General features: G+C 39.5%; 4 protein-coding genes across 19 annotated transcripts; 2 read left to right on the forward strand and 2 right to left on the reverse strand.

The window, feature by feature from the left end:
• Positions 1 to 20: 20 nt before the first annotated feature.
• LOC137963009 (uncharacterized) lies at positions 21 to 4,083 on the reverse strand. The gene is made up of 7 exons (XM_068810180.1): positions 3,843 to 4,083; positions 3,679 to 3,747; positions 3,352 to 3,519; positions 2,992 to 3,162; positions 2,695 to 2,904; positions 1,296 to 1,384; positions 21 to 866 (listed from the first exon to the last, which is right to left on the reverse strand). Exons 1-7 carry the CDS (start codon positions 3,922 to 3,924, stop codon positions 198 to 200), a joined length of 1,458 nt encoding a protein of 485 aa, XP_068666281.1. The 5' UTR covers positions 3,925 to 4,083; the 3' UTR covers positions 21 to 197.
• Positions 4,084 to 7,791: 3,708 nt separating this feature from the next.
• On the forward strand, positions 7,792 to 11,181 carry LOC137962762 (protein GRAVITROPIC IN THE LIGHT 1-like). The gene is made up of 3 exons (XM_068809815.1): positions 7,792 to 8,086; positions 8,329 to 8,441; positions 9,523 to 11,181. Exon 3 carries the CDS (start codon positions 9,523 to 9,525, stop codon positions 10,849 to 10,851), a length of 1,329 nt encoding a protein of 442 aa, XP_068665916.1. The 5' UTR covers positions 7,792 to 8,086; positions 8,329 to 8,441; the 3' UTR covers positions 10,852 to 11,181.
• A 3,956-nt stretch (positions 11,182 to 15,137) lies between these two features.
• Positions 15,138 to 22,019, forward strand: LOC137963979 (putative pentatricopeptide repeat-containing protein At1g26500). Of its 10 annotated transcripts, none has more exons than XM_068811223.1 (5): positions 15,138 to 16,579; positions 16,668 to 17,480; positions 17,574 to 17,706; positions 18,474 to 18,531; positions 20,245 to 22,019. In XM_068811223.1, exon 5 carries the CDS (start codon positions 20,309 to 20,311, stop codon positions 21,812 to 21,814), a length of 1,506 nt encoding a protein of 501 aa, XP_068667324.1. In that variant the 5' UTR covers positions 15,138 to 16,579; positions 16,668 to 17,480; positions 17,574 to 17,706; positions 18,474 to 18,531; positions 20,245 to 20,308; the 3' UTR covers positions 21,815 to 22,019. The 10 variants fall into 10 exon arrangements, with proteins under 10 accessions (XP_068667324.1, XP_068667330.1, XP_068667325.1 ...); XM_068811229.1 differs by having other exon boundaries at positions 17,392 to 17,480; XM_068811224.1 differs by having other exon boundaries at positions 15,138 to 16,375; positions 16,462 to 17,480.
• A 787-nt stretch (positions 22,020 to 22,806) lies between these two features.
• Positions 22,807 to 27,284, reverse strand: LOC137963977 (probable alpha,alpha-trehalose-phosphate synthase [UDP-forming] 7). Of its 7 annotated transcripts, none has more exons than XR_011115268.1 (5): positions 27,138 to 27,284; positions 24,825 to 26,863; positions 24,467 to 24,740; positions 23,394 to 23,832; positions 22,807 to 23,297 (listed from the first exon to the last, which is right to left on the reverse strand). XR_011115268.1 is itself a non-coding variant. In XM_068811219.1 (5 exons), exons 2-5 carry the CDS (start codon positions 26,804 to 26,806, stop codon positions 23,488 to 23,490), a joined length of 2,490 nt encoding a protein of 829 aa, XP_068667320.1. In that variant the 5' UTR covers positions 26,807 to 26,863; positions 27,138 to 27,284; the 3' UTR covers positions 22,807 to 23,487. The 7 variants fall into 7 exon arrangements, 6 of the variants coding, with proteins under 6 accessions (XP_068667320.1, XP_068667319.1, XP_068667317.1 ...); XM_068811219.1 differs by having other exon boundaries at positions 22,807 to 23,832; positions 24,825 to 25,059; positions 25,171 to 26,863; XM_068811218.1 differs by having other exon boundaries at positions 22,807 to 23,832; positions 24,825 to 26,830; positions 27,185 to 27,284.
• Positions 27,285 to 27,591: the final 307 nt, after the last annotated feature.

A 27,591-nucleotide genomic window follows, 5' to 3' on the forward strand; every position in this document is an offset into this window, starting at 1 on the left:
TAAATCAATTGCTCGATAAAAAAGGCCTTCCTTCTTTAACATTATAATTTTCCGAATTACAATGTAAATTTCTCTGACATCGATTTTCTGGTGCAGATGAAAGCTACATGTATTTAGAAAGAAAAAGAAAATTCTAACCAGTCACATTAATGGAGCAAACATGCCAATACACTTCCCCCCTTTATGGAACCCAGACATCATAAACGGAAGAGATGATCTTCTGCGCCATACTTGCTCCTGATGTTGTAATGATCAAACTTAGGATCACCATAGTCCAAGGGTTTTATCTCAGCCGGTTTAGATTTCCCTGTGGTGGCACCAAACACCACTTCCCCGCTCTTATCATGATGGCGGTGGTGCCTGGTTCTTTCTTTCTGGCTTTTAGAAGTACTGAATTGACTATATTGAGCTGTCTCATTTGATCCATAAAACTCTGAAAAATCTTGTCTCTTTGAAGAAGACCGATGCTTACCCGAAGATAGAGAAGGATCTTTCAGGAAGCCTGACTTGCTCTTTATTGGCTTCTGCTGGGTATAATTAGTCGCTGCACTGGAAACATGCTGACTTTCAGCTTTTGGAGATGAGTTTCTTTGATTCTCAACCAAAGGTGGTTCGGGTTTATCCTCGGGCATGATGAGAGAGTCTTTGAGTGGAGTGAGACCTTTTTTGGACCTCCCAAAACGGATGCTGGTAGGAACTAAGGACAGCAAAACACTCCCCAAGGCTTGAAATGCAAGCTTGGATAAATCAGTGAGGAGCCTTCCAAACGATGGCCATCCTGCAATTGGATCCTCTTTTATCTTTTCCACCTTAAGAGTAGAAGGCCTCTCAGCAGTTGCTTGGTTATGAAAGTTACTATCTGAGGTCTATTATAATGCCAGAACCAGAAAACTGAGTTAGCAACCTGAGGTTACAGTCCCAAAAACAACAATGACAACAACATGACATCACTGGTCAAAGAATAGAACGACAGAAGAAGCTTCATATCTGTGATGATAGTGGGTGAACCTGACTATGAGATTTTAAAAGAGAGAAACAAAACATAAGCAAGAAAAGAAAGTGTGACTAGTATTCCAAAGAAAGAAAATAAGCAAGGAAAGAAAGTGTAACTAGTATTCTGAAGAACGCTAGTGAAGCTTCTTCAGAGTACTAGTGATGGTATAAAGGCTTTGGACCATCTGAACCAGATATATTTCCATGAGAGGTAGTTTTTCCTAGCAAAGTTTCTTAGAAATGGGAGAGAAGTTAGAAAATCAATGCATTATAAGTAGAATCAGGAAAAACAAAAGCCATACCATCCTTGAAAAAAGCAAAGATCCAGATCCCTTCTGTAGCACACAGGAAGCATATCCCACCAAGACAGCAGCAATAACCATCATAGCATCTGTTAAGATAATCAAATATTAGTATTCAAGTCAAAATACAGAATAGGAGAGTCCCAACTTGGGAAACTTGATTCATGTCATTATCTCCATGCCAATATCAAAGTCAATTAGCAGTAACAATGGAGACACAAATTGCTGTTAGACCAGTGGTGGAGCCAGAAAGATTTCGAAATAGGGGCAGAATATTGTGGAACAAACTGGGGAGGTGTGTAAATCTATAAAGATGGCGAGGTATGTGGGTGGGGGGCAGCAATCATGCAGGAATGGGCCAGTAATATTCTGATTTCCACTATTTCAGGGGGACAATTGCCTCTGCTTGCTTCCCCCTGGCTCCTCCCTAGCGACTCTACACTGCTGTTAATATTGACAAGTATTACTAACAGTAGAATCGAATCAAGTACAAGTGTCTCATGTATTTGAATGCTCCAGTTCTGGTTGAATCTATCAGATTGAAGCTGAGTGTCGGTCTTCATTATTTTAGATTCGATGGCACTGAGGGGACATGTTCCTCGTCCACTAAAAACTGATTATACTATATACTTCATGGATATTATATAGAAGTTATTTCAAGTGTCTTGCTTTGCATAAATACAAAACAAGTCACTCAAGAACTGATTCTGCAGCCCCTATATATAAGGCAGGAGGAGGATTCTGGATCCTCAGTCAGAAAATGCAGATCCATAATCAGGCAAATAGATTATCAATACATCACACATCTTTATAGTTCAAGAGAAGGTTATTACAACAGAACAAGGAGATTAGATATGTAATAAACTGCCTACAAGGAAAAGAAGTCATATTAAAATGAGGGGCCTGACTGCACACTCAAGCAGGCCTTCCAATCATATAATGCCTTTGAAGACAGAGAAATTGACTATCATCAGGCAGGCAAAGGAGGTAGACAAGTTGAAGATTAGGAAGGTTGAAACGGTAACACAAGAGAATGGAACCCCGATGAATTCGTGTATAAGACAAAATAAACTATCAATTTTACTTGAATAGCAGTTCAATTACAAGTGAGATATGTGTCTTCTTATTTTAAAATAAGCGAGTTATGCATCTCTTTTAAGAGAGAATCGAGACCCCAGCAAGAGCGTCCATAAATATGAGCATAAATGTTGGCTTGTTTTGAGTTCACGTATCTACTAACAATGAAGGAAAGAGAAGATAAATATTTTTTTTTTCATAATACAGAGAAGATAAATAAATTACAGAGAAAGACAAGTTAATAATAAGAGAAGTAGGATGTAACTACAAGTGGTAGATTATTTAAAAAAAAACTACAAGTGGTAGAGCACAGTGGTTAAACCTGAGGAAGTAATAGAACTATACTGGTAATCACAATCTTCTCTCTGAAGAGATATTTGGCGGATAGCAGCATTTCCTCGATCAATAACCAGCAAAGAGCACGTATGGCTATCATATACCACATCAAAATCACTAGAAAATTTAGCATCTTCACTAGGTCCATCCCTATATCCTGCAACATTTGACTTTCCCCCTGCAATCGTTGTTACACCTGCACCAAATTATTGGAAACAACAGCATTAAGATATGAAAATTCTGAATTTTTAAGAATTTATTGGTGTTAGTCCAAGGGCCTTACCTGATTCCCCTATCTTTCTAATTGCCAAATTTGAGGTGTCAGCAATGTAGACATTCCCCTTGTCATCCATGGTGACACCCTTTGGATGATTAAAACGAGCATCACTAGGTTTCCCATCTACATGTCCCGAGTAACCCTGAAATGACCCAGCAACTAATCTTGCACGGCTATCTGGAATAATTTGAGCGGGTATTAAAACTCCAATAGAACCAAAACAAACTCTCGGTGAAATAACCACACTAAATGATCCAATAAGAAGAAAAAATAGGAAACATAAAACTAATATATGTCTAACTAGCTCGAAATCAGAATATAACTTTTAAGATTTATCACAACCTGGGTAAAAGATGGAAGACTTACACTGGGACAATGGTGGAGTTATCCGAACAATGTTGCTATTTACAGAATCAACTGCAAAGAGCTCTCCCTCCTGAGACACGCGGATTGAGTATGGCTCGACTCCAAGCTTATTTCCTTCCACAATAGTCTCAACCAGATACCCATTTTCAAACTGGACAATGTTCCCATCTAAATGTGAAGACAAAAAAAAAAAAAAAAGAAGAAGAAGAAGAAGAAAAAAAGTCGGTAGCTGACAGAATTCACACTTAGAACCTGAAGTTCTTCTCAAAATCCCACATCAAGCATCTAAATCTACGAAAATAAAATACGAGGGTGGACTCGTCTAACCGATATTTGGCGTTTTCGGGGAAGCCCTCGTCCATTTGACGAAAGACGACAAGTGTTTTATTAACGACCCTGGAAAGGAAAAAGACGAAATCAGAAACGGCCATCCGGTAAAGAACATAATCACCTGAATCTAGCAAAAAAACGGCGTGGACGGTCATCATCACCAGATGGGGCAGCATCAGCTCCAAATTGAAGGAGAGGAAGGAAGAGCGCCAGGAAAAGTGAGAAGACGAGGGATTTTGTCATCTCTCAGTGTCGACAGCAGAAGAGCTAGTGGAGAGTGAGAGTAGAACTTAAACAACATCAGCAAACACGGAAGCCATACTCGAGAGGATACTCACCCCCTTCCCACTCGAGGTTGCTATGCTCTTGGAAGTTCGCAGATTGATTCAGCTACTCTTTTTTCTTTCCTTTATTACTCTCGTAAACGTTCCCTTTTCTTCTCCTTTTGACATATTAGTAAAAGTAGGGGGGAAGCAAAGTGTGCTCTAATCACTCGAACAAATGAATTGCTTTCCCTAAAATGTGACGCAGACTATTTAAAGTTACATCCTCAATCATATCTCCCGAGTTACAGAAAATCTATAATCTTTTAAGCACGAAGTTGTCAACAACTCGACAGCATTCAATGTCGTCAAGAACCCGGTCCGGCGGTCTATTCTGTATTTAGTTGACTGGAATCGAATGACGCGAGGGTCTACTGCCTTTGCCCACACATCCAGTCATTGTTTCCTTTACCAGACCACCTGCTTCCTTGATTCCTTCTACCGTATCAGCGGCCTTCAGGATACGCGCAAATCCACAAGCCCGTGATAGCTGTGAGACAGGCCCATTTATCCATCTCAAAATGATGACGAGATTAAATAATGATTAGCAGCCCTGGCTCGAAGAAAGAGAATAATCCTGTCCACACCAGTTGCTTTAAGGCTGGTTCTCGTTGGTAGGTCAAGTAGGTCCGTTCCTTCCGACTACTGAATGGACAATCGAATCCTCGATGGCAGTGTTTGAGCCAGTAAGAAAATGCCTACCGCGATGCGCTTTCTCCTACACAGCCTGACAACCAACTCAGATGCGGGACACCTCCGAACACGCCACCCGATATATATATATAATATTTTTTCGGTAACGGGTTTTTTTAAAAGAGGTTCGGGATTATATTTTAATAATGAGTTTAATTTAAAACCTGCACGAGTATTAGATTTATGCTGAGTCGATTTCTTGTGCTTTAGACATTCCTTGAGAAATAAACTTGTTTGATTAGGATAATTTAGGTGTGCGTCTAATCAATGGTTGCTCTTTGAGAGTCATGAGAGGTACGCATTACTTGCTACTTACGGTGTCAAATTTCCCATGAAGCTACTCCATGCCCACTCGATTATGCTCATTTTCTGCTGTCTCTCATGTTCGTGCACGAGCTCTCTCCACGATCATCTGGGGACAGGGAGAACAGGGACGGGGATTAGGCTTTTTTGAGCCTTTATCTCGGGAGCACCCCAGAGAAAAGACCACACGGAGCACGGAATCTTTGTCTTAAAATTTTGAATATTTAAATATTATAGCCCCCTTTTTTTTTTTTTCTCAAATGGCTTTTGTAACCTTCGTAAGGTCACATGCGCCCTTCTGCAGTCGTGTAAACAATTACTCATGGCACCCGACTTCTTTCCATTAGTGGGCAGCGAACTCTGGAAGTTTGTACTCCCTAGTTCCTTCTTTACTTTCAGAAATGCTCGTAACAGTAATCATCCGTAGTACGTTTTATAGAAAAAGGCTTGATGGTGTGTATATGGTGGGGGTATCCTATGCACAAGTGCCCCTCCCCCCTTTTCTTGATTTTGTCCTGAATATTCTGAAGCAGCCCTGTTTTTTCAAGATTTTCAGGTTTAGAAGTCACTGCTTACTGTTACACATATTAAAATTGCACATAAGCACGTTAACTGGCGACCAGACCTTTTCCTTGTTTCTGTTATTCCTAACTCTGAAAAAATTGCCCGAGTAATTTGCTGAACTCGTCAGGTTCTTTGTCAGCCAAACTGCATCTTACTAAACTTGCAAAGACGCCTACTTTGATCTTTCCCGAATCATTGCCTAAGATCTGATAAGAAACCAGTTCAGGTGTGAAGTGAAATAGCTCAGCTTTTGGTTCTCTTCTCACGGCAAATGATTTCGCTGGAATTACACTAACTCCATCCGCTTCTCTCACGGACGAACTTCTCACCGCAAATGATACGGAGATTGTGAGGGGCATCTGCCACTGTCAGCTTGGGCCCTAGCCTCGATGCGTGAAACAAACCAAGTATCAAGTTTTCTATCGCGACATTCGAGCAACCTTCTTTTTATCTTATCATGGAGAAATGGCGATCATATGGAAAACAGATGAATAAGACGTATCAGTCTTGGAGAGGAGTCAGATGACGTGAACAGTTCGAAGAGAAATTTAAAGAGAGATGTATTTGTATTGCATCCACCGCCTCTTATCTGATCGTTACTTAATGATGACGGGCAGATTGATGTTCATTTCGTTGACCTTTCCCAATTGGCTTTTACCACGCATGTAATTGTAGCTTTCGATTTTTCGTAATCCAATCAAAGGTCGCATGTAATGGGCAAGACGTTAACTGTGAAGAAGCTTTATTCGAGTCAGCTTCACCCATTCAGCTCCCATGCGCGGCCCAAATGCCAATCGCCATCATATTAATAGTAGATTATGAAGGATTATGGCGGAGGGCCCTAAAATAGGAAAAATCATGTGAGGCTGCCTCCAATGGGGGACCGGTGAAGCTTCTGTTCATCCTTTTTTAGATCATTTTTTATTTGCGAAATAAAAAATAAGTTTTCTTGTTTATAAAATAATATTTAAATTTTGAAATTCTTGGTACGGTGAATTCGACTGTGACGCTTCGAGCAGACAGTGGGGGCCACATTGCCTCCACAGTGCGGGTAAAGCATACCTGGTCGAATATCGATGTGGCCCCTTCTCTCTTTAATTTCTGAACATCATGTGACTCCGATATTTAACTCAGACAAACGAACCAGTACCACGATCTCGTATGCGTCCAAACTTCAAAGCGCTTGTATTTCTAACTGCTTCTGTCTCTCCATATGTCCGCATTCTGGGATATAATAGTCTTATATTTAGTTTCTAAAAATTCTGAATCTGACTCTTCAAGTGGGCTCATAACCCTAAATAAACTCGGAACAAACTCAGTTCTAGAGGAGAGACTCTGACCCCAATGAGTCACAGGTTAACTAAGGTCAAAACACTCTAGTGAGTAATACTGTAATTATTACTTACCGTGAAAGTTAAAAAACGTGTAATTCGGTGGATGGCGTCGTACCAAATCAAAAGACAAGGTTAAATCAAACAAATGATTCAACGAGTCATCACGTCGTACGCTGCTGGAAGCTTCAGGAGATCGCCTTCGTATAAAGTATTCGTATTTCTCACTGCTCTAATTAGTACTCGAGTAGACTCTTAATATTTAAGTGCCCATACCTGTACGAGTGTGATCCAAATCATCTCGATTTCGTTTCATCCACTTCCGAGTTGCCACCAAACCGACCCGACTGCGGAACGTCGTAACTAGCCAAAATGGTCATGATGTTGACGGTGCCCCACTGTACAGCCTTACCCGGCCCCACATCACATTTAATTGGATTCTGCAGGGCAGATCCAGAGACCACAAATACCACTTTCCCCCCCTTATTTTAGTCCTTTTCGTTGGATCCGTCCGATCGGCTTTCGTCAACGGTGCGATTTTCGCAAAGCGTAATCTTTCTTAGACGTGGGGACAGGAACACGGTCAAAGAGCCTGGCCAAATCCTGCCCCAGCTGGACGTAATGCGACACTCTCATTTCCTTCCCACGTGTCCATAACTCGCGTTCGACTGGGCAAGCATCCAGCGAAGACGGACTCCGGTGGACTGGACTACTAATTTTGAGCTTCCGGGCCAGACAGTTATCGGAGGGAAGTGTTTCAGGAGTAATATTTACGGATGCTATATATAGAGACAGAACCTCTAAGGTCTTGTTTCCCGATGTCGATTCACGACATTTTTTCTGTCGTTTTTTTTTTCTCAGTCTTTTTCTTCTCTCTTTGATCTTCTCCTTTCGGTGCTCTAAATGAAGAAACTTTGCCTTTTTGTCCTTTTCCTTTGGGTTTTTTCCACAAAATCTTAAATCCAACTAGTCTCTCCCAGTATAGCGACTCTGTTACTAGGAAATCTGAGGAGAAGAATAGAATTGGAGAAATTCGATTTTTTTTTTCTAGTTGTTTTTGTAGGCGAGGAGGCAGATATGGCTGATGAGATTGAAGGAAGTTTCTTTTGAAGGAGGCATTGTGATGAGCACGCTCGCTCCGTAGAATTTCCGATACGCGATGCGGTGTCGGGATGAAATAGTTTTCAAATGGTAAGTCGATGAAGGAAAAAGCCTACGCTTTGATTGCTTTTCTTCTTTCATGAATCTGCGAATTTTGGTAAGTTGAAGTGGCAGAGATCTGCCATTTCCCTCCCTATTTCGGGATTGAAGCTACTTGAGCTTCTGTGGAAAGAAATTTTTACCATCTATAAAAAATCAGTTTTTTCTTTGCCTTCTCATCTATAGCTTCCCTGAATAGAACTCTTGATTTTTCATTTGTTTGTCATTTCCAGGAGCTCTGTGGTTTTGGTGTTTCATCTTAACGGCAGATAAAAGACATATATGCCTCTGCGATATAATCTCTTCTGATCGAAGTTGTTGAAGCCGAATATCCTATTTGTCGAAGGTACACTAAAGAATTGACCTTTCTTTTTAGAAAATTACTGATACAATTTCTTCTATTGTTTCTTTTGCGAAATCATTTCTAGTTCCTTTAGCTTAAACCCTTAAGACAAAGTCTCTTTCTGAAAATTACTCGATTTTCTTGCCCGTCGTTTCAAATGAGGGAGAAAAAAGTTTTTGTATTTATGTGAGGAAAGTCCCGGAGAGAAGTGCAGAATGTCTTTTCATTTCAGGTCCTGTTTTCTGATTGTAAGATTTGTCAGCCTTATTTCGTCAGCCCGCTCTGCTTATGTAGTTGCTTGTAAGGAAGGGCTTGTGATTCATCTCGATTGACGGAAAGAAAGATAAATCAGCCGTGAGCAAATTTTTTAGCTGTGCCGGCAACCTCAAAATATCTGCTGTCAAGTAATCCCAGCTTTCTTTTTCTTTTTTAAATTGTAGAAAGTATTCCGGCTGTCATTATTTAGTGGTTTAAAAATGCAAGCATATTTATAAGCCCTGAAATAAACGCTTTCGAGCAGCTGTACATGTAGCATTGCTCCGCAGTACAAACGGATGCTAATTGCTAACGCTTGATAAAGAGTTGGTTCTTTGTTAATGGCCTCTCGGAATTACCTAAACCGTTAGTTGTAGTTTTAATTAGCAGATGAGTTGAAGGATGTGGCGGAGAACTTGCCTCCGATATTTTTTAATACGTTATGAACCAGCAGGTACGACAGACTTTCATGTCTTCCCTTTTTTCTGGAGTTCCTTCAACGCGTCTCCTCTGTCTAGTCCGTCGTCCTCTCTTCTAATGCTGCCTTTACTTTGCCGCGTTCAAAAATCCCCCTTCACCCCTTCAAAAAAGCATTGGAAAACTCGTATAATAGAAAGGCAAAAATAAATCCCATCACCGTCCTCGGTTCAAGAGATTAAAGCGAAAGCAGACGCACTGCTTTCTTTCGTCTTAATCGTACTTCATATTTATGCCGCTCGTTCCCCCTCTATTGCCTCTCTGCTGTTTCTTGCTTGAAACCAATAATCATCCTGTGTTCTTGTAGATTTCTCGTTTTTGACCGGTTATCGTTTTCCTGTTTCGTCATCAGATGGACTCGGTGAAGACTAAATCCGCCGGCGTAGGCGGATTGGTGCAGACCTTTACGAAGGTTCTTCGTCTCCGTGCTGCAGGAGTTGCTCCGGAAGACAGAATCCGTAAGATTAAATTTGCAGAAATAATCAACGCCGACCCCCCGAAGGAGTCTAGGCCTTTGGAGGATGAAGAAATGCTCATTCACAGAGAAGTTATGGAAGCCCTTCTTGCGAATCTCTTTGCTAGTATTTCCGCCATTAAAGCGGCCTACGCGGAGCTTCAGATCGCTCAGTCTCCCTATGATCCCGAGACTATTCAGTCGCAAGACGAAGCTATCGTCTCCGAGCTCAAAAGTATCTCCGAGTTGAAACATTGTTACTTGAAGAAACAAATCCTTCCTTCCCAAGAATCTCAGATGGTCGCCGAAATTCATGAACAGAAAAATCTGTTGAAGACCTTTGAGATCATGTCGAAGAAATTGCAGTCCCAGCTGCAGGTCAAGGACTCTGAGATCTTCTTCCTCAGAGAGAAGCTTCAAGAATCACAAAAGCAGAACAGATCGCTGGAAAAGAGACTAAGCCCCAACGGTGCTCTGTTCGTTCTCGACAATCTCCATCTCTCTGCGCTAAATCCAAACCATTTCATTACCGTTCTCCAGCACGCGACGAAGTCGGTACGCAACTTTGTGAGGCTGATGACGGAAGGGATGGAGTCGGCTGCGTGGGACATGGATGCTGCAGCGAGCTCGATTGTACCTGGCGTCGTTTTTGCAAAACCCAGTCACAGGGTTTATGCATTTGAGTCGTATGTGTGCCGAAAGATGTTCTCAGATTTCCAACACCCACGCTTTTCCCAGAGTTCCTCCAAACAGAAGCATCAGCGGAGGAAGTTCTTCGACAGTTTCATGGAGATGAAAGGCGTGAACCCGTTGGAACATGTGTTGGAGAATCCCGCATCTAAGTTTGGGAAGTTCTGCCGGCTCAAGTATCTCTGGCTGGTGCACCCGCGTATGGAAACGGCCTTCTTCGGTGACACGACCCATCGCAACGTTGTCAGCTCCGGCGGGTTCCCGCAGTCGGCTTTCTTCACGACCTTCTTGGAGATGGCGAAACGGATTTGGGTTCTGCACCGGTTGGCCTTTTCATTCGAACCGGAGGCGTCCATCTTTCAGGTGCGGCGTGGATGCCGCTTCTCGGAGGTCTTCATGGAGAGTGTATGCGACGACTCCCCGGACATCCGGCCGCGGGTGGGGTTTTCGGTGGTACCGGGGTTCAGGATCGGGAAGACGGTCATCCAGTGCAAGGTCTACCTTCTCGCCGGGTCAGGCGCGTCAGACGAAGGCTGATTTCGTTCAGACGAAAATCAGACGGCTCTGGTGCTGGTGTTGGAAAAAATTGTCCCACGTGGAAAAAGATCATGGGCTTACCTGGACATTTTGGGATGATATGCTCTGGAACCAACTTCTTACTGTTGGCTCGGGTCCTGAGCTCACCAATGAATGACAAGAGATTGCGACCGGTCTTTACGATGAAGCGCAGCTGTGTAACAGGTGGCCGAGAGCCCGAGGGTTTGCCTCGTCGTATCTCTCTTCTTTAGGCCGACCCGATGGAAACCTGTGGCAGCAAAAAACCTACTGTAGAAAACTAGAAACAATATATTATATGATATTTTAATTTTTCGGTTTCGTAAATCTTTTACAAATACGAGATATACGAAGGACGGAAAGTTAGCATTGCCTATTCTCTCCATGTGAAATACAACATCGTTCGAATTTTCAAATGTTATTTTGCTGCTCTGTATTCTGTATCTTCTGAGTTTTCTAAAGATTCTCTTCTAGGAAAGAAAAAAAAAACTTTCTTACGGACCCGCGTAAGCATTGATTTACCATCTAAATCTAGCTTTGTCGCAATCCATGGAACACTGATTTTTTGTTTCTTTTTATGGGGGGTTAGTCCACAATGAAGTGGAAATGAAGTGGAAAATTGAATTGAAGTGAGATGAATTGTTTCCTCTTCAACTCATGTTTGGGTGTTAGTATAGACGAGTTCAAGTGGCTGGAAAACAGATTCTAGTGTTAGTGCCCCCAAATGAAAAATATGATATAAAAAAGAGAATAAGTAATATTTTATAATATACTTAAATAGAATATATACCTAAACATATAATTAACAAAAATAAGCGTGGTTAGTACACTTATAAGTGATTTAACGTGTAGTATTAGAATATATTAATATCTTAATTAATAAAAAATTATATTATATTACTTAATGATTATAATTTATTATAAATTAAAACAATAATTATGGTTTAATTAATTATAACAATTGGATAATTAAACCAATTAATGATTATAGTTTATTATAAATTAATATACTAATTACGTGTGACTAGAATAAATTATTTAAAATAAATAAAAAAGTTAAAAATAACATAAGTGAATATAATAAATAAATAAATTATTCTGTAATAACATAAGATATAGTTTAACATTAAAACTCATTATTTTAATAAAAATAAATAAATACATAATAAATAAATAAATATATTAATTTATCAATAACATAATATATTTTTTAAATATTATTAATTAATAATATATTAACAAAAAATAAAAAACTAATGGTTTAATTAATTGGATAATTAAACCAATGACGATGTTTAATTTTTCTTAACTTAGGAAAAATTAAATATCGTCTTCATCTTCCTCTGCGGCGATCTTGGCAACGGCGACGGCAGCAGACAACGGCGATGGCGGCGGGCAACGGCGACGCTCCGACGGTGCGCCGAGAGGGAGAAAATAAGGAGGCCGAGAGAGAAGAGAAGCCAGGAAGCCGAGGGGCTCTGGCCTCCCGTGCTCTGCGACGGAGGTCGAGAGAGGGAGGAAGGAAGGAAGGCCGACGGGGGGGGGGGGGGGGGGGGGGCGGAAAGAGAGGGAGGCCGAGGGGCTCTGCGACGAAGGTGGGGGCAGAGGGAGGACGGCCGACGGAGGTGGGGGCAGAGGGAGGACGGCCGACAGGGGTGGGGGCAAAGGCAGAGGGAGGACAGTCGACGGGGGTGGGGGCAGAGGGAGGAAAAAAAATCGCGCGGAGGGGGGAAGAGAGGGAGGCTGAGGGGGCTCTGCGTCTGGAGAGGCTGCCGAGAGGGAGAACAGAATACCAGGGGGGGGGGGAAGAAAACAACACGCGTCGTGCGTTATCTCACTTCAATTCAAGTCATTTTGGACTAACGCCATAAATGGGATGAACTAAATAATGTGGGAGAAATTCATTCCACTTCATTGTGGACTAACCCCCCCTTAAGATCCCTACAGTGGGTAGCCACGGTGACGGGACGGGCGTGACTGCCGCTGCACTTAGGTGCCTGGATGCGGTCCATTACAAACCGGTGGGTATCGTATCAGAATCTTAAAATTTATAAGGCCTGTTAAGTGAATTCATTTTCATTAGGGAAAGTTGCCCCAAAAGTGTTAATACAATATATAAGCAGGGAGTGAAAGTAAAAAACACGAGTGAAAATGAATTCACTGTATGACACCAGTGAAATCACTTTTACTATATGCTATGTTAATCTTTCAACGAGCTTTGCCATGCCTGGTTTGGAATCATGAAAAACTCCTCGAACCTTGATCCAATTTCATACCCTACGACCATCTACAAAAAATTATTTGAGCTTCAGCGGGTCCTAACCCCCCTGCATAATCGTCATTCATCTTCTCCTTCCACTTCTCAGCCACCACAGCCGGCGTATACTCTTTAGGGAAGGAAATACTGATGATGGGCGTCTGTTGTGGCAAAACTTCGATCACCAGACTCGTGCACAGCTACCTGGGATGAGACTGAGTGCGAACAAGCCGATCCCTTCGTTAGTAAGCTCCCTAGTTCCAGCTCGAGGAGTTTTTATCCTGGGTATTGATCCAAAGCAGGTGATCATTGGGAGAGAGGTGAGATTTGCTGAAAAATCGGAGCTTGGAACGGGACAAGTTTTGAGTCAATCCCCCCGTATCAGCATTAATGGTGTGTTGGATCGCAACGTTGTTACCGACAACGGCGAGAACTATTTCAGCTTCTCTGTGACAAGCAGTTCCAAACCTCTTGGTGGGCATTGGGACAGATTTGGCAACCCATTTGGTGGAAGGACCCGGAGACATATTATCGATCCAACCATGTGAACAATGCTTAAGGCACAGATACTGACAGACCAATTTGTTGTTTTAGAAGGACAGGCTTTGCCTCCCAAAGTAACGGAGGAGACAGATTTTCAGTCGATAGAATGAGGATGCCACCATATGCGCCAACACGAAAACTGTAGAACCCCACAAGCCCAGCGTTGGTCAGAGGTCCCCGCCTTCCCATTCTTCGGCAAATCTGGCTGGATCCACCGCCTCCGCAAAGGTAATCTCCGTCCTCAAAACTGGCAATTCCTGGAGTTTAGCCACTAGAAACTTCCACAAAGCGGTGGAATCCATTCTCCGGCAGTGCGAGTTTTCTTATCGAGAGTCCCTCTCTCTCGACGCTTGGTCCCAAATTCAAGCCTTCTTTGTTCTCTCGTGGGTGATGGAGCAGGGGATGGCTAGAGATGAAGGCAAAGTTACACAATTAATGCTGGATTATTGAAGAAAATAACAAAAAACAAAGACAGATTCCAGAAAAGCTAATGCCTGATGTTGCGATTCCAAAAGCTTTCGGATCACTCTGTAATTTTATTTTTCTGACAAGTATAAACTAATTCAGTAGGAATTTAATGGAAATACTCATATTTTTTTTATTGAAATTAATATTTTGTTAATAGATATTAATTAATGGATTTTTATTAATGGAAATACTCTAATTATTTTATTAATAAAATATCCTATTTATTTATTTAATATATTCATGACTTTTAATGTTACATTAATTTATTAATTTAAGAGTGAAAATTAAGATATTGTAAAAGTAAGAATTTGATCTAATATAAAGAGCAAATATTTTGGTTTAGTATTCTATTTTTAATAATTAACTAAATTATTTTTTTCTATTTTAAATAAATAATTAAATTAATCTCTTTATTCTATTTTGTAATTATTATATTAATCTATCTTATTTAATTAATAAAAATCTTATTTATTTATTATATTCATGACTTTTAATAGTATATTAAATTACTAATTTATGAGTGATAATTTAGATATTATAAAAGTAAGAATTTGATTAAGTATATGAAAATTATAAAAGTAACCATGTTTGTTTAGGTATATTATTATTTATATTTAATTAATTTAGTATTTTTATTTAAAATATTTATTTTTATCTTATTTTATTAATTAAAATTTTAATTTAAACTATGTAAAAAATAAATCTATTAGATTATTTTATTAATAAATTCATTATCCACTTTCCAGTAAATTTTTCATTATACACACTAACACAATAAAGTATTTTCTATATTATTGTTAAAAATATAAAAAAACTTAAATTAACATCAATTATGAATGTACAGAATAAAATATTAATTTAAAATAAAAATAATTTTATTTTTATTGTTTAATAAAACATTAAGTACACCTAAGCCTCAGTGGAATTGGGTTGCAACTCTGTTTTTCCATCAATTAATATTTGTTAGAATCGGTCTGAATCGACTTTAAGAATCCTCTTCTAAAGTCCGATGTCACTAGCGCCGTCCAAAATTGCAGGACTGGAAGTCCTCAAATCCATGGAAAGTCTGTAATTTGGAGGTTCTTCCTGTCCAAAGTCACTAGCCTGCACTCCACCATTGCTGTCCGGAAAATCAACTATCTTCCCCGTTGCCAACGCAGTAACACTCTCCATCCTATATTATCTCCTTTAATTCCTCTATTTCTCGTCACAGTCAACTTTTCTCTTTTTCTTTCTCATTAGTCATCTTCGCTCTTGTTGTCACTCTACCTCCCCTCATTTCCTCACTTATCAGTACCCAAATGTTAAGATTCCATTTTTATTTTTATTTTTTGAATTTCTATCTTTGTTTTAGCTGCTGTGTATGTATGCTATCTTTTGCCTCTTGTTAGTTTGATGCTTTAAAACAAAGAGTATTTATCCAAGATTTTCTCGCACTTTGATTTGCTTCTATCGACGTATTAAAGTTGGAAAAATATATCCGTGTTGTTTGTCTCTGTTCCTTAGTGTTTTATTTGTGTTACAGGTTGTGCAGGTTGTTTATTTTGTCAATGTGTTTATAACAGTTAGGCTTTTGTTATTTCATTTTCTCTCACTTTCTATTGAAGGTTCAATTGTTTGCACTTTTGCGGTTATTCTAGTCTCCTGCTAGAGCGACTGGCGGCTGTTATGGGGTGTCAAAGACGCTTGCATTTTAGCAAGAAAAAAGTGTTAGAAGTTGTGTACCTGAACAGCATAGAATTGATGTATAGTGGGGAGAAACAATGCTAAAGTGTCTTATACGGGATTAAACGCGTCTTTACTTGTTTCAAATCGCACAGAATCCAACATTATCAGCTGGTCATTTGAGAGATTTGTCACTTTAACATTAACATTTCTTATTCACAAAGAGAAGTATTTATTTTGTACTTTTCTCTTTGCATATCATCTATTCTAGGTCTTTTGTCTTTGTCTATTCCACGGTTAGTTCTTATAGTTGTTTTATTGATGGGTTTGGCAGTTTATTTTTCTTAATCAGCCATTTTCTATGCACATGGTGGCATCACCACAGCTATATGCGGTGGAGGATTGTTGCCTTCACACTGCAGATGAATGTCTATTTTTGGGAAACAGATATGGTGAATGTACTGCTATTACAAAGTCTGGGGCTAATCTCTACCTTTTTTCTTCTTTTTCCTTGAACAGTTGACTTTGAAGTGGGTACTTTCTGTCCATATCTGAATTCTAAAGTTTCAATTGGTAAAAAACCAATTTGTTGCTTGGAAGTTTGCCACTTGATTCATGGCTGACTTATGTTTTCAGTTGTTTGTGCAACTTTTTTGCAGCGGCCAAGGATAGTGGATCCTCTTTTTCCACTTCTTTTCTTATTTCCGTTCAATTCACATTCAACTGGTCACGTGAGGTACTGCATCATAAAAGAACAACAAATGAACATATAAAAAGGTCAGACATTTATTTTCTCGTATTTACACTAATGTTGACATGCTTAAATATTGTCTCATACTTATTTTTGCTGAGTCTTATTGATCAGTCCCTACCTTACTATATGGAGCAGCACATGGACAAGGCTTCTGCATACTGTTAACAGGGGACTGCAGCTCCCTCTACCGACTATTACCCATCCTCACCATAGTCATACCTCCAGCTAACTTTTTTGCAAACACAAAAAGCTCTTTAGCCAGTGAAGACCTTCCATTTCATAAGCCATTTGCTTTTTTATGAGCTCCAATAGTAACATGGTCAGATTATTTTTGATATACGGACATTCAACCCTTAATTGGGTTTACATGCATCTTCTTTTAGACTGTATTGTTTCTCACTTTATTCTTGGAACTGTGATTATAACTTAATAGTGATGACAATTTGTATGTAAAAATATTTCTCTGGGTCGAACAGTTTTTATCTTGACCATCATTTGGAAATCAATTTTTTTACTCTGAAGCATACTTTTGCAGACAGGAATATTTTGCATCCCAGAGTGATTAGACTTGCTGATCATTTGGAAATCAATTTTTTTACTCTTAAGCGTACTTTTGCAAACAAGAATATTATGCATCCCAGATTGATTAGACATCCTGCGATGAGATATCGTGGGGTATTCTATTCACTGTAGAAAATATTTTTGTCTTGTTGCTCCTTTTACGGGTGCTATGATGGGGAAGGAGTCCTGCTCATCATGTCATTTTGGTAAGTTTCTTAAAACAAAAGTGATTTTTTATTCATTTAGAGTAAATGGAATTATTCTTATTTTTCAGAGAGATGGAGCTATGCTTGTCTTATTTCTTGTGCTTTTCTTCGACTTCATGATATTTGAAGTTTTCCATTCTCACAGGATGGACCCAGTGTATGAGTTTATTTAAAAACTATCTATTGCTTCTTTTTTTATTCGTTCTAAAACTTTCCCTAATTTATGGATTATATACAATTTGCTTATTAGAGACGATTTGGAATGTTGAAAGTGTCTACTACTGCCTGCATACTGATTATGCTGAAGATGTGTACAACTAACTGATGGTTGCACCAAGTCCATCCTGAACCTGGGCGGCAAGCCTACAATAGCCTGATGGGAGGTAGATTTAATCATAAAATGCTTTTTGCCACCCAGCCATACTTTTCTTGTTCTTACTACTTTCTTCTCATCTCCCTCATGATCTTTCCTTTTTTTTTTTTTTTTAAATGGCAATGTGCTTTGATCTAATCTTTCTTAATTTTGTCTGCTTTTTTTCTTTAGTTTTAGCTTTTACCAAAAGTAATCAGATTTTTTAATTCAAACAAACATGAACTAGTATTTCTATCACTAGAAGGTATATCATCTTGCTGTGTTAACTTGTTTGACCTCATTTGCTCTTTAAAAATGAGACTGACTACTATGAAGGAGCTAATATTTTTCATGACTTGGAGGATGGATGCTTCAACTTATATTGCTGCTCTCATGTATAGGAAGTCATCAATAATGCATTTGATAGAAGTAGCATGTTGCACAAGTAGAGATTACACAATTCCTGACCTCCTGCAATCACTGGTTTTTTTTTGTTAAATTTATTTGAATATCATAAGTACACAAAGAGTAGGGAAAAGTTTGATTGAACAATTAAAATATAAATAAGTATGATAAAAAAAAAAAAACAGGGTTTATGGGACTTCTGCCCATTCAGGAGGGCCCATAACCCCTTGGCTTCCTACAAATTCTTTTCAGATAAATATAATTTTCATAGGTTATTCAAATTTCTTTAGGAATATCTAAATAGATAACACTATTTGACACTTCTTATTCCATATTGGAACCATCCTATTTATACCTATGCATCCTTGTAAATCTACTTGTTATGCTTCTCAGGCACTTGTGTAGGGCCTTTGCTAGAAGGAATGTCTTCATGGATTTCGGCCCATGGCAGGTGATTACTATCTACTGTCTCAAACTTTGTTGCAAAGGGGGTAACATTAGGGGAGGTAATAGAAGCCATTCAAAAGTCCAATTTCAACCAACCAAAAAAAAATAAAAGAAAGCAGAAATACAGGGAATCTTAGTTCTCGTTGTTGCCCCCCTAAAAAAGGAAACACAGTGAATGTAAGATAAGGGATAATCGAATATAATTTTTCACTAACCAGCAAAAAACTCACTGGGTTAGCACGCAACAAGATTCTGAGTTACGTTCCTTCAAACAGAATATTTACCTCTGAAAGAAGGGGAAACCCAAGGAAAACAGTGGAAGGGGTCAACATTGAAATCAAATTAACTTTCAAAAATCGATCTTACTACTGATATTGAATCCCTGCTGTTCCAAAATAGACCAGAAAATAAACTTGTCTTATCAAGGTTTAAAACGTTAAGTCTTTCATAAAAGAATCGGTTTTATAGAGACAGAAGAGTTACAGAGAAGAAGCCTATCTATGGGTATAACATAGATCAAATTTGGATCTATCAAAGAGATCTTAAATTAACTGAGAATTTAACTTGAGTTTTTCTGGGAGTTATTTAAGTAGGGGTATAATTGTTTTATTGAGTGTTTTCTATTATTAAGGGTGTAACTGTCTTAGGCTTAAGTGATCAGGGTATTTCTGTCATTTGACATTTTTATTTCGGTTTTAAAGTTGTAAGGTTTGATTAAGACTAACTAATTCACGATGATCTTTCTGATTTTCAGCTTCTTCATGTTTAAAAAGTAAATAATAATATAATGAGGAATAGAGATGAAATAAGATATGAAGGAAATGCGTAAACCGAGGTTGGAGAAGGAGAAGAAGAGTTAATTTTTTCTCATCATCTTAAATTCATGTCACAAGGAAGCCAACACTATCAAGGATTACCTTGCAATGTGAAATGAGGATAGGCACTTTTTAACCTTACTTTTATGCTGTTCATCCAATATTTTGTGCATTTGAAATTTTGTCAGTCTGAAAAATTGACATGAAATTATTTTTTTCCCTGGATTGATCTTAATTTTTGTCAATGCTGATCAATGGCATTATCTTTACGTTAAGTAGAACAACCTGTGAGTGCTGGAGTAGTTACCACCTACAGGAACACCATAATTTTCTGTGTCATATCAACAGGCATGTTTGTGTCTGGTGGAGGAGCTCTGCTACAGTCATTCTGTTCACAATCAGATTTCTGTTGCTAATAAATTAATGGGTGATTATGGAAGAGATCCATGTCTTATCATGCTCTTTGGATGAAACATATCTTTTTTAGGCATATGACCTTGTGCCACAGTTCGAATGAGAATCCTTTCACGGGGAACGGAGTTCTTATAGGTTGTATATTCTATAGTGCTTCTTCAGTACATAAAGTGCATCTGCTGATTACAAACAGTCAACAAATATCTAACTCTTAAGCCAGACTTCTTTGAACCAGGGATATGTTTTTTATGTGGATTGGGTCTTTGGCTCTATGGATTTCTAGTTTAAGGTCTTTGGATTGAAGTCTTGCTGGGATATGGTGTGTGTGTGTAAGATTAATAATTAAAGAAAAAGGCAAAAAAAATTGCAGTTGAAATCGTATATGGATCAGGTTTGTAGAGGCATCACAACAGAAGTATGAAAATCTGTTAGTAAATATTGTGTGTGGATGTATTGATTAATCCTCTTGAACCTTTCTTTTGGAACAGGCCTTTTCGTGAGTCAAGTTAGCTACCATAGTCCACCAAAAGAAGGATTAGAGCTGGTGGAAAAATGAGGAAAACCAGAAACCTTTGCTTTGTCTTTTTTCCCCAAATGCTTCCTCATTGTGAAAGTCAAACGTTATTGAATATTTCTGTGCCAACTAAACTCATTCCTACTCCTGCTCCAGTGGATCCTATCCATCTCCTCAATGTCCGTGTCGTCCTTTACCAACAACAGAACTCCTCAGATGCCAAAGTTTATTCTAATCTCCACAAAATCAATTTTTCTCTCTCCCATGAATTCTTCATCCAAGTTTGCAACAATTTCCCTTTTTCATGGAAGCCCATCTACAGATTCTTCAACTTCTCACTCACACAGCCAGACTTCTGCCACTCATCAGTCACATACAACAAAATGCTTGATGTTTATGGAAGATCAAAGAACATTACGATTCTCTGGGAGTTTGTTAACAAAGTTGCTGAGAAAAATCTTGCTACAGATGCAACTTTTAGGATTGTAGTGAAACATCTTGCCGCAGCGAAGGAGTTAAAAAAATGTGTTGAGTTTTTCCATTTAATGAATGAAAGTGGATTCTGCTATAGGGTGGAAATTTTGAATAAAGTGGTTGAGACACTGTGTGGTCAGAATATGGTGGATGAAGCAAAACATGTCATCATAAAGATGAAACCATGGATTAAACCTTCCGAAATTACATATGGGATCTTGGTCTCCTGCTTTTGTGACAGAGGTGATTTGGTTGAAGCTTGCAAAATTTGGAATCTGATAGTTGAAGAGGGCCTTCAGCCCGAGGTAAGTTCCTCTGAGAAAATTATGGAGCGGTTCTTCAAATGTAATCGACTTGAAGATGGGATGATTTTCTTTAAAACCATTAGACTCCACAGATTTCATGATGTGGGTCCCTCCACTTACGGGCTTGTGATTGTATGGATGTGCAAGAAACACAAGCTGCATCATGCATTTGCCTTGTTTTGTGAAATGCTTAAGAGAGGGGTTGGTGTGGATGATGATAGAGTCATTTCTGCTCTGGTTTATGGGCTACTAAGTAAAAGGAAGGTGAGGGAGGCTTTTAGGGTTTTCCACGGGTTGAGAGAACCTGATTTAATTGTTTATAACGAGTTGATTAAAGGGTTGTTGCGAATAAGAAAAACTAGCGAGGCCACGGAAGTATTCAGACAAATGTGTCACCGAGGTTGTGAACCAAATATGCACACTTACATTATGCTGTTGCAGGGGCACTTGGGGAAAAGGGGTAGGAAAGGGCCTCACCCTGAAGTGAATTTCGAAAGTATTTTTGTGGGGGGATTGGTGAAGGTGGGCAAGACATTGGAGGCTACAAAGTACGTGGAGAGGATGATAAAGGGTTGCTCTGAGGTCCCTCGGTTTGATTACAATAAGTTTTTGTACGAGTTTTCAAATGAAGAAGGGACAGTTATGTTTAGGGAGGTGGGAGCAAAATTGAGAGAGGTGGGATTGGTTGATTTGGGTGATATATTTACAGCATATGGAGCTAGAATGACTACTAGGGATAGAAGGCGGAGGAAGATTGAGGTTTGAGGATGATGTCCTTTCAGGTGGAGTATGATTTTTTTTTTGTATAAAAGAGTAAATAAGAGCTTTTGTTTTCTCTTCATGTTTGCGATATCTTTGTCTCTTTCAAATTTGGTGAGATGAACGATAGGAATATGCAGAAAAACTCCATGTAGCATGTCCCTGGCATCCGGATCATCTGATTGTCTATTTTTAATCAGGTGTTTTATCATATTAGGTGGTACTATCCCCCTATGCATTTGTGGAAAAGGAAGAAGTGGGAGGGGGCTAGCAGTATATTTTTCAATATAAATATTATTTTTATGTTAATATTTTATATAATATATTCCTTATATTATTTTTATACTATATTATATCAAGATTAGGATGTTTAATTTATTCAACCATGTTTTTGCATATAAGGTTTAACTAATAATTAGCATCTAATAATTTGTATTGGCCAAATTCGAATTCAAACAAATTCATTGATATACAAACACAATATTTTATATTAATTTTTAGAGACTCGTGTTTTTTAAAACAAATGAAGATATTGACGAATGCAAACTACACCTTAGCAGATATATGTTTCTGCTAGTCATCGCATGTGGCTCATATTCTGACCCTGCTGGAGAAGTAGCCGGAAAATCTCTAAGAAATTAAAATTCATCGAATGCTGCGTCTTGTATCTCATATGCAGACAATCCTCAACCCACATGTCGCCTCTCCTTTGGCTTTCTTTTTTCCAGCTTTGATGATGAATTCTTCGTGGCTACGAAGAGCAGTAAGAGCGTTTGAATGGGCTCAAGCACCGGCGGGGAGCTCAGAGTGGAACTAGCCAACAGTTGGACTAAGCTTCGGCCAACCAGTCCTGCAGGAGAACCGGTGTTGGGTTTCAGGAGTTTGAACAAAAATGGACCCCCCTTGCAAACGATCGCTGTATGTTACATGAAAAACATGATGATTTTGCCCGCAAGATTTCCCCTTCTGATTTGCGTCCAGAAGCACAGGCGCGCACACACACAAAAAATTAATAAATTAATTAAAAAACCTGGAATCTTCCAAATATACAGTTTCGATGATAAATCAATCAAAAAAGCAAATGAGGAAAAAATTTTGCATCACCCAAAAAGGAGAATTTTTGCTAGCTGTATTATCAGTGATGTTCAGCTCGACATCCTATGAACCCTTGCTGGAACCCTTCAAGCTTCTACTTCTACTGCAGAAGTTACAATTCAGTTGGTATCAGCATGGACCTAAATCTCGCATCTCACACTTATCCTTGCCACTGTCTCTGGTTCAGTAGATTAGAAACCTTCCAGCTTTCCTTACTGCAGTGCTCGCGTCTCCTTTTTACTCTTTATGGCAGGGCTTTGTAAGTATAGAATTGCTCCAAGCAAGCATGAAGCCTTTACATGCTTGAAATCAGGTAAAAGATAATGGCAGCTCGTCAGTGAATCCATCCTCACTCGGGACGCCCGTCTTATAGCCATTATGTACCCAGAGTACCCTAAACCTCTTGTTCAGTCAGTAAAATGAGCTCATCTTTTCAAGAATTAACTTTACAAAATTAATCCAATCAAATACTGCGGAAGGTGCTTCCTACCTTTCTGCCACAAAAATTCTTTCATTTGCTGGTTATGAGCTACCAATACCTTAATTTCTCCTTCCAGAGGTTTTTGGCGGAATACTATTGAAAATCAATCTGATGAAGATAATAACCGGCCAGATGGATTGCGAAGAAGAGGGCTTTGTGTAGCAAGTTTCTGTGATGATGACTCCGAAGCTTCTGCGAGAGAATGTAGCATCGTTATGACGTCAACAGTATCATCCAAATAATACTTGGCTTTACTAGGTTTCTGCCCAACAGTGCAGGCAAAAACTGCAGGGTTGGAAGAAAGCATTTCTCTTGCAAGAGCGCCCATTCCTTCAAACATGTCTTCATCAGATCTGTCGTCCCCAATGCACAGCACAAAATCAGCTTGCCTGCCTTTTTCTGTCATGGATGCTAAGATCTTTTCAGCCACAAGGCCTTTGCTGACCCCCTAGGATCACCAATAAAGAATTGGAATGAGACTACAGTCATTAAGAATCAACCATAAATTATACCAATGCAAGATCCCAATATGATTAAATTATTGGCTGATATTTATTTGGACATGATAAAAAAAATGTCTTTTTTTTTTTCTGTCGTATTAGTATTTGGTTGTCATTTTCCAAAAAAGGGGAAAGCCAAACATAAACCAGAATCCAGAGAGACATGAGATGACTCAAGGAGAAGTAACAAACAGTTAAGCTTGAACTTAGCTGGGCAGACAAGTTGATAGGCCAAATTTAGATGCCTAGTTTCGAAGCAGTCATAAGATGATTTTTATAGAGGAAAGAACAATCTTTTGTCCAAAGACCACATACCCAGCTAGTCGGTTACTAAGTAACAACTTTCACAGTTTGATCAAGTCATTTTGCAATAAAAAATTTGTGGCCCTCTGCAGGTATAGATAATGAGACTGGAGCTCTGTCAGGTATCTTCTGACAGAGTCAGACCTCTGACATAGTACCAAATGCTTATATCCAGAAGCAGCATTTCCTTTGCCTCATCAATGTCAGAAGATTTCTTGACAATGCAAATTACTCTTAAGAGATGATGCATTTGAATGACCAGAAGTGCAAACATTATACCTGAGGTTTCACTTCAACAATATGCTGCCCGCTCTTTACAGCAACAGGTTCATTAGCCAAAACACTTTCGAGATGATCCAACAGCTCCTTCGCTTGTGAAGATCCAAAGCCAGGGTCCGCATCCTGGTGGTGCCAAACCAATGCACATTCTTTAGTTTCAATAGAAGAACCATCTGTTGCTTCTGTGTAGAGCTTCATAACCGGCTCTGCTATCTGTATCCATCCAAAATCAGTACTTTGACCACATGTCTCCCAATCTTCGTCACACGACCACCTGACAGACAAACCTCACAAAATCAGAAAATTGCTAGATTACAATATAAAAAGATAGAGACTGGATAAAAAATAACCATTTTACCTTACGAAGTAGCCATGCTCTGCAGCAATTCCAAGCTTCTCACATGGAGAAAACCACTTCCCTAAGTTGCCTCTTCCTCTCCCACTAACAATAAAAACAACATTCTTTGGATCACTACAAAGAGTATTCAAAATGGAGATCACTTCTTGACTAGGAGTTTTGTTGATAGACGTATGTGGAATCACAGTTCCGTCATAGTCCAGTAATATTGCTCGGTTCTTTGCTCTCTCATATGCTGAAACAATGGCATCAATTGACAACTTCCTGAAATTAGGATCTAGTGCAACTACTCTAAAACCAAAGCTCAACCCAATTCCCCAACACCTTCTTCTAAAGTGATCCTTACATGTTCTCTCCATATCATGTAAGAAGCTCCGTGACCAATAGGCTACATCATGGGTACTTACAAACCGGTAGTGTTTTTCATGTCTCAGCTGCTTCTCAGCCTCGGGCATTGATAAAGCTTCATTCATTGCCTCAGCCGTTGCTTCTACGTTCCATGGGTTTACCCGGATTGCTCCACTTAGAGAAGGTGAACATCCAATAAACTCGGACACCACCAACATACTCTTCTTGGGCACGCTTGAGTCAGAGCTTGATTCATTTTGATTGGTTCCCTGCCTAGACACAATATACTCGTATGGGGTGAGGTTCATTCCGTCTCTTACAGCAGTCACAACCACACATTCTGCAATAGTGTAGAAAGCAATTCTTTCACTGATTGAAACAGGTCTGTCAATGAACACCACTGGTTCGTAAACTGGTTGGCCAAATTCCTCATTGATCCTTTTGCAGCTTGCATCGATTTCTGCCTGAATCTCCTCAAGATCTCTACCCCTGCCCCTGGCAGGATTCGCAATCTGAACCAACACAGCTCTTCCCTGCCATTTTGGGTGTAGCTTTAGCATCTGTTCCATCGCAAGAAGCTTCAAATTGATTCCCTTAAAAATATCCATATCATCAACACCTAGCAACACAGTCTTTCCCTCAAACTGCTGCCTAAGCTCTTGGACTCTCCACTCTTTGTCTGGCAAGCTGAGCACAGATTCCACCTGACCCATGTGGATCCCAACTGGCATAATTTTAATCCCAACAGTTCGTCCATAATACTCTAACCCGATGTATCCCCTCTTTGACTGATACTCCAAACCCAACATCCGGCTGCAACAAGAAAGGAAATGTCGTGCATAATCGAAAGTGTGGAAACCAATCAAATCTGAGTTCAACAGTGCTTTAAGGATCTCTTCTCTAACAGGAAGAGTTCTATAGATTTCAGAGGAGGGGAACGGACTATGCAGAAAGAACCCCATCCTTAACCTATTAAATCGCCTTCTTAAGAAAGTGGGCAGCACCATCAAATGGTAGTCGTGAATCCACACATAGTCGTCCTCTGGATTAATCACTTCAGTCACCCTCTGTGAAAAGATCTTGTTGGCAGCGACATAAGCCTCCCACAGGGAACGATCGAACCTACCGCCGTGATCTGCCGAGAAGGGGAGCATGTAATGGAACAGAGGCCACAACTGCATCTTACAGAACCCATGATAAAATTTTGAAAGAATATCAGGTGGCAAAAATGCAGGCACGCACTTGAAACGCTCCAATAGTGTTTGGGAGACATCATCCTGTTCCAACGAGTCCACTTCCACCTTTAAAGATCCAACGTAGATCACTTCCATGTCTTCGGGTAATCCGTCTTTTAGTTGTAAAAGCAAGGAGTCCTCGTCCCAACTGAAGCACCAACCCTTATTGTCAGGTCGGCGTTTGGCCTTGACGGGAAGTTGGTTTGCTACAATTATTATGCGATCTTGAACAATGGAAGACTGAACATCGGAGGAGACGCTGTTCGCCTGGTCATCGTCGAGCTCCGAGACAATACCTGGTACTGTCATTACACGAGGTAGACGTTTTCCAGTTCGCCCAATCGCCGGAAAATTTCCCGACGCCAGATCTAATAGATTTGTGTACGATCTGGACATCATTTTCGATAACTTTTCTTCTCCCAACTTCAAGTAGCGCAGGAGATCTGATTAGGCAACCTGTAAAGAACCGAATAGGGAAATTGCACAAAATGATAACCCTAGAAGCAAAACAAGAAGCAACCAGATCCAAGAAAAATAAAAGGTCGGGTACTTTCGTTAGGGTTATGATAGTGGAAGATCTGAGCACAAGACCTGAGATATATTTTCTTGTTTTGAATTTCGATAACGCAAAAATAGTTCAACATCTAATCCTAAAACTAGAAAGAAAACAAGAAAAAGAAGCTCGTCTATCAACGATCGATGCAAGAGAGGATAAAAAATTGAAGCTCACCACCGAAGAAAAGATTGAATATGTGATCCCGCGATAACGGACACTACCTGATTTTTCTTCTGCTCCTTTTTTTTTTTCTCTGACGTTCGTTAGAGAGCGAAAATATACCTAGGGTTCAGTCCATTCGCTTGCAAATTATAAATTATCCGTCTCTCCCATTCTGTGTTTCTCAAAAGCCTCTTATTTGAATATTCAAGGGAGAAGAAGAAAGGGGAAAAAATGCATAAATGCTCTCATAGGAAAGAAAATATGAAAAAAAAAAAAAAAAAAACAAAAGGAAACAGAAAGAGGATAAGGTCGGCCGTGCCAGCTGGCGTCACGTAGTCTACCTTCACGCTCTTCCCAGGAAGGTATCCAGAAACGTGGCAGGTGGAGTCTTTTCCACGTAAGAATTCGGTCTCTGCAATGAAGACAGAAGACCAGTCAAACAACGACACGTCAAGTAGAAAGAAGA

Source organism: Aristolochia californica, unplaced genomic scaffold (genome assembly GCF_029961685.1).
Source record: "Aristolochia californica isolate CCGP_79_NKW_82.1479 unplaced genomic scaffold, dmAriCali1.0.hap1 SCAF_4, whole genome shotgun sequence".
In the NCBI taxonomy this organism is placed as follows: Eukaryota; Viridiplantae; Streptophyta; class Magnoliopsida; order Piperales; family Aristolochiaceae; genus Aristolochia; species Aristolochia californica.

Bases quoted from the DNA above. Each gene is read 5' to 3' on its own strand.
- LOC137963009 (XM_068810180.1), bottom strand. From the start codon at position 3,924: ATGACAAAATCCCTCGTCTTCTCACTTTTCCTGGCGCTCTTCCTTCCT. The intron at 3,520-3,678 runs GTTAGACGAGTC...CTTCACATTTAG, and splicing joins CCCGAAAACGCCAAATATCG to ATGGGAACATTGTCCAGTTT. The intron at 3,163-3,351 runs GTAAGTCTTCCA...AAATTATTCCAG, and splicing joins AACTCCACCATTGTCCCAGT to ATAGCCGTGCAAGATTAGTT.
- LOC137962762 (XM_068809815.1), top strand. From the start codon at position 9,523: ATGGACTCGGTGAAGACTAAATCCGCCGGCGTAGGCGGATTGGTGCAG.
- LOC137963979 (XM_068811223.1), top strand. From the start codon at position 20,309: ATGAGGAAAACCAGAAACCTTTGCTTTGTCTTTTTTCCCCAAATGCTT.
- LOC137963977 (XM_068811218.1), bottom strand. From the start codon at position 26,806: ATGATGTCCAGATCGTACACAAATCTATTAGATCTGGCGTCGGGAAAT. The intron at 24,741-24,824 runs GTAAAATGGTTA...TTTGTCTGTCAG, and splicing joins GAGCATGGCTACTTCGTAAG to GTGGTCGTGTGACGAAGATT. The intron at 23,833-24,466 runs GTATAATGTTTG...TGGTGATCCTAG, and splicing joins TTGTTGAAGTGAAACCTCAG to GGGGTCAGCAAAGGCCTTGT.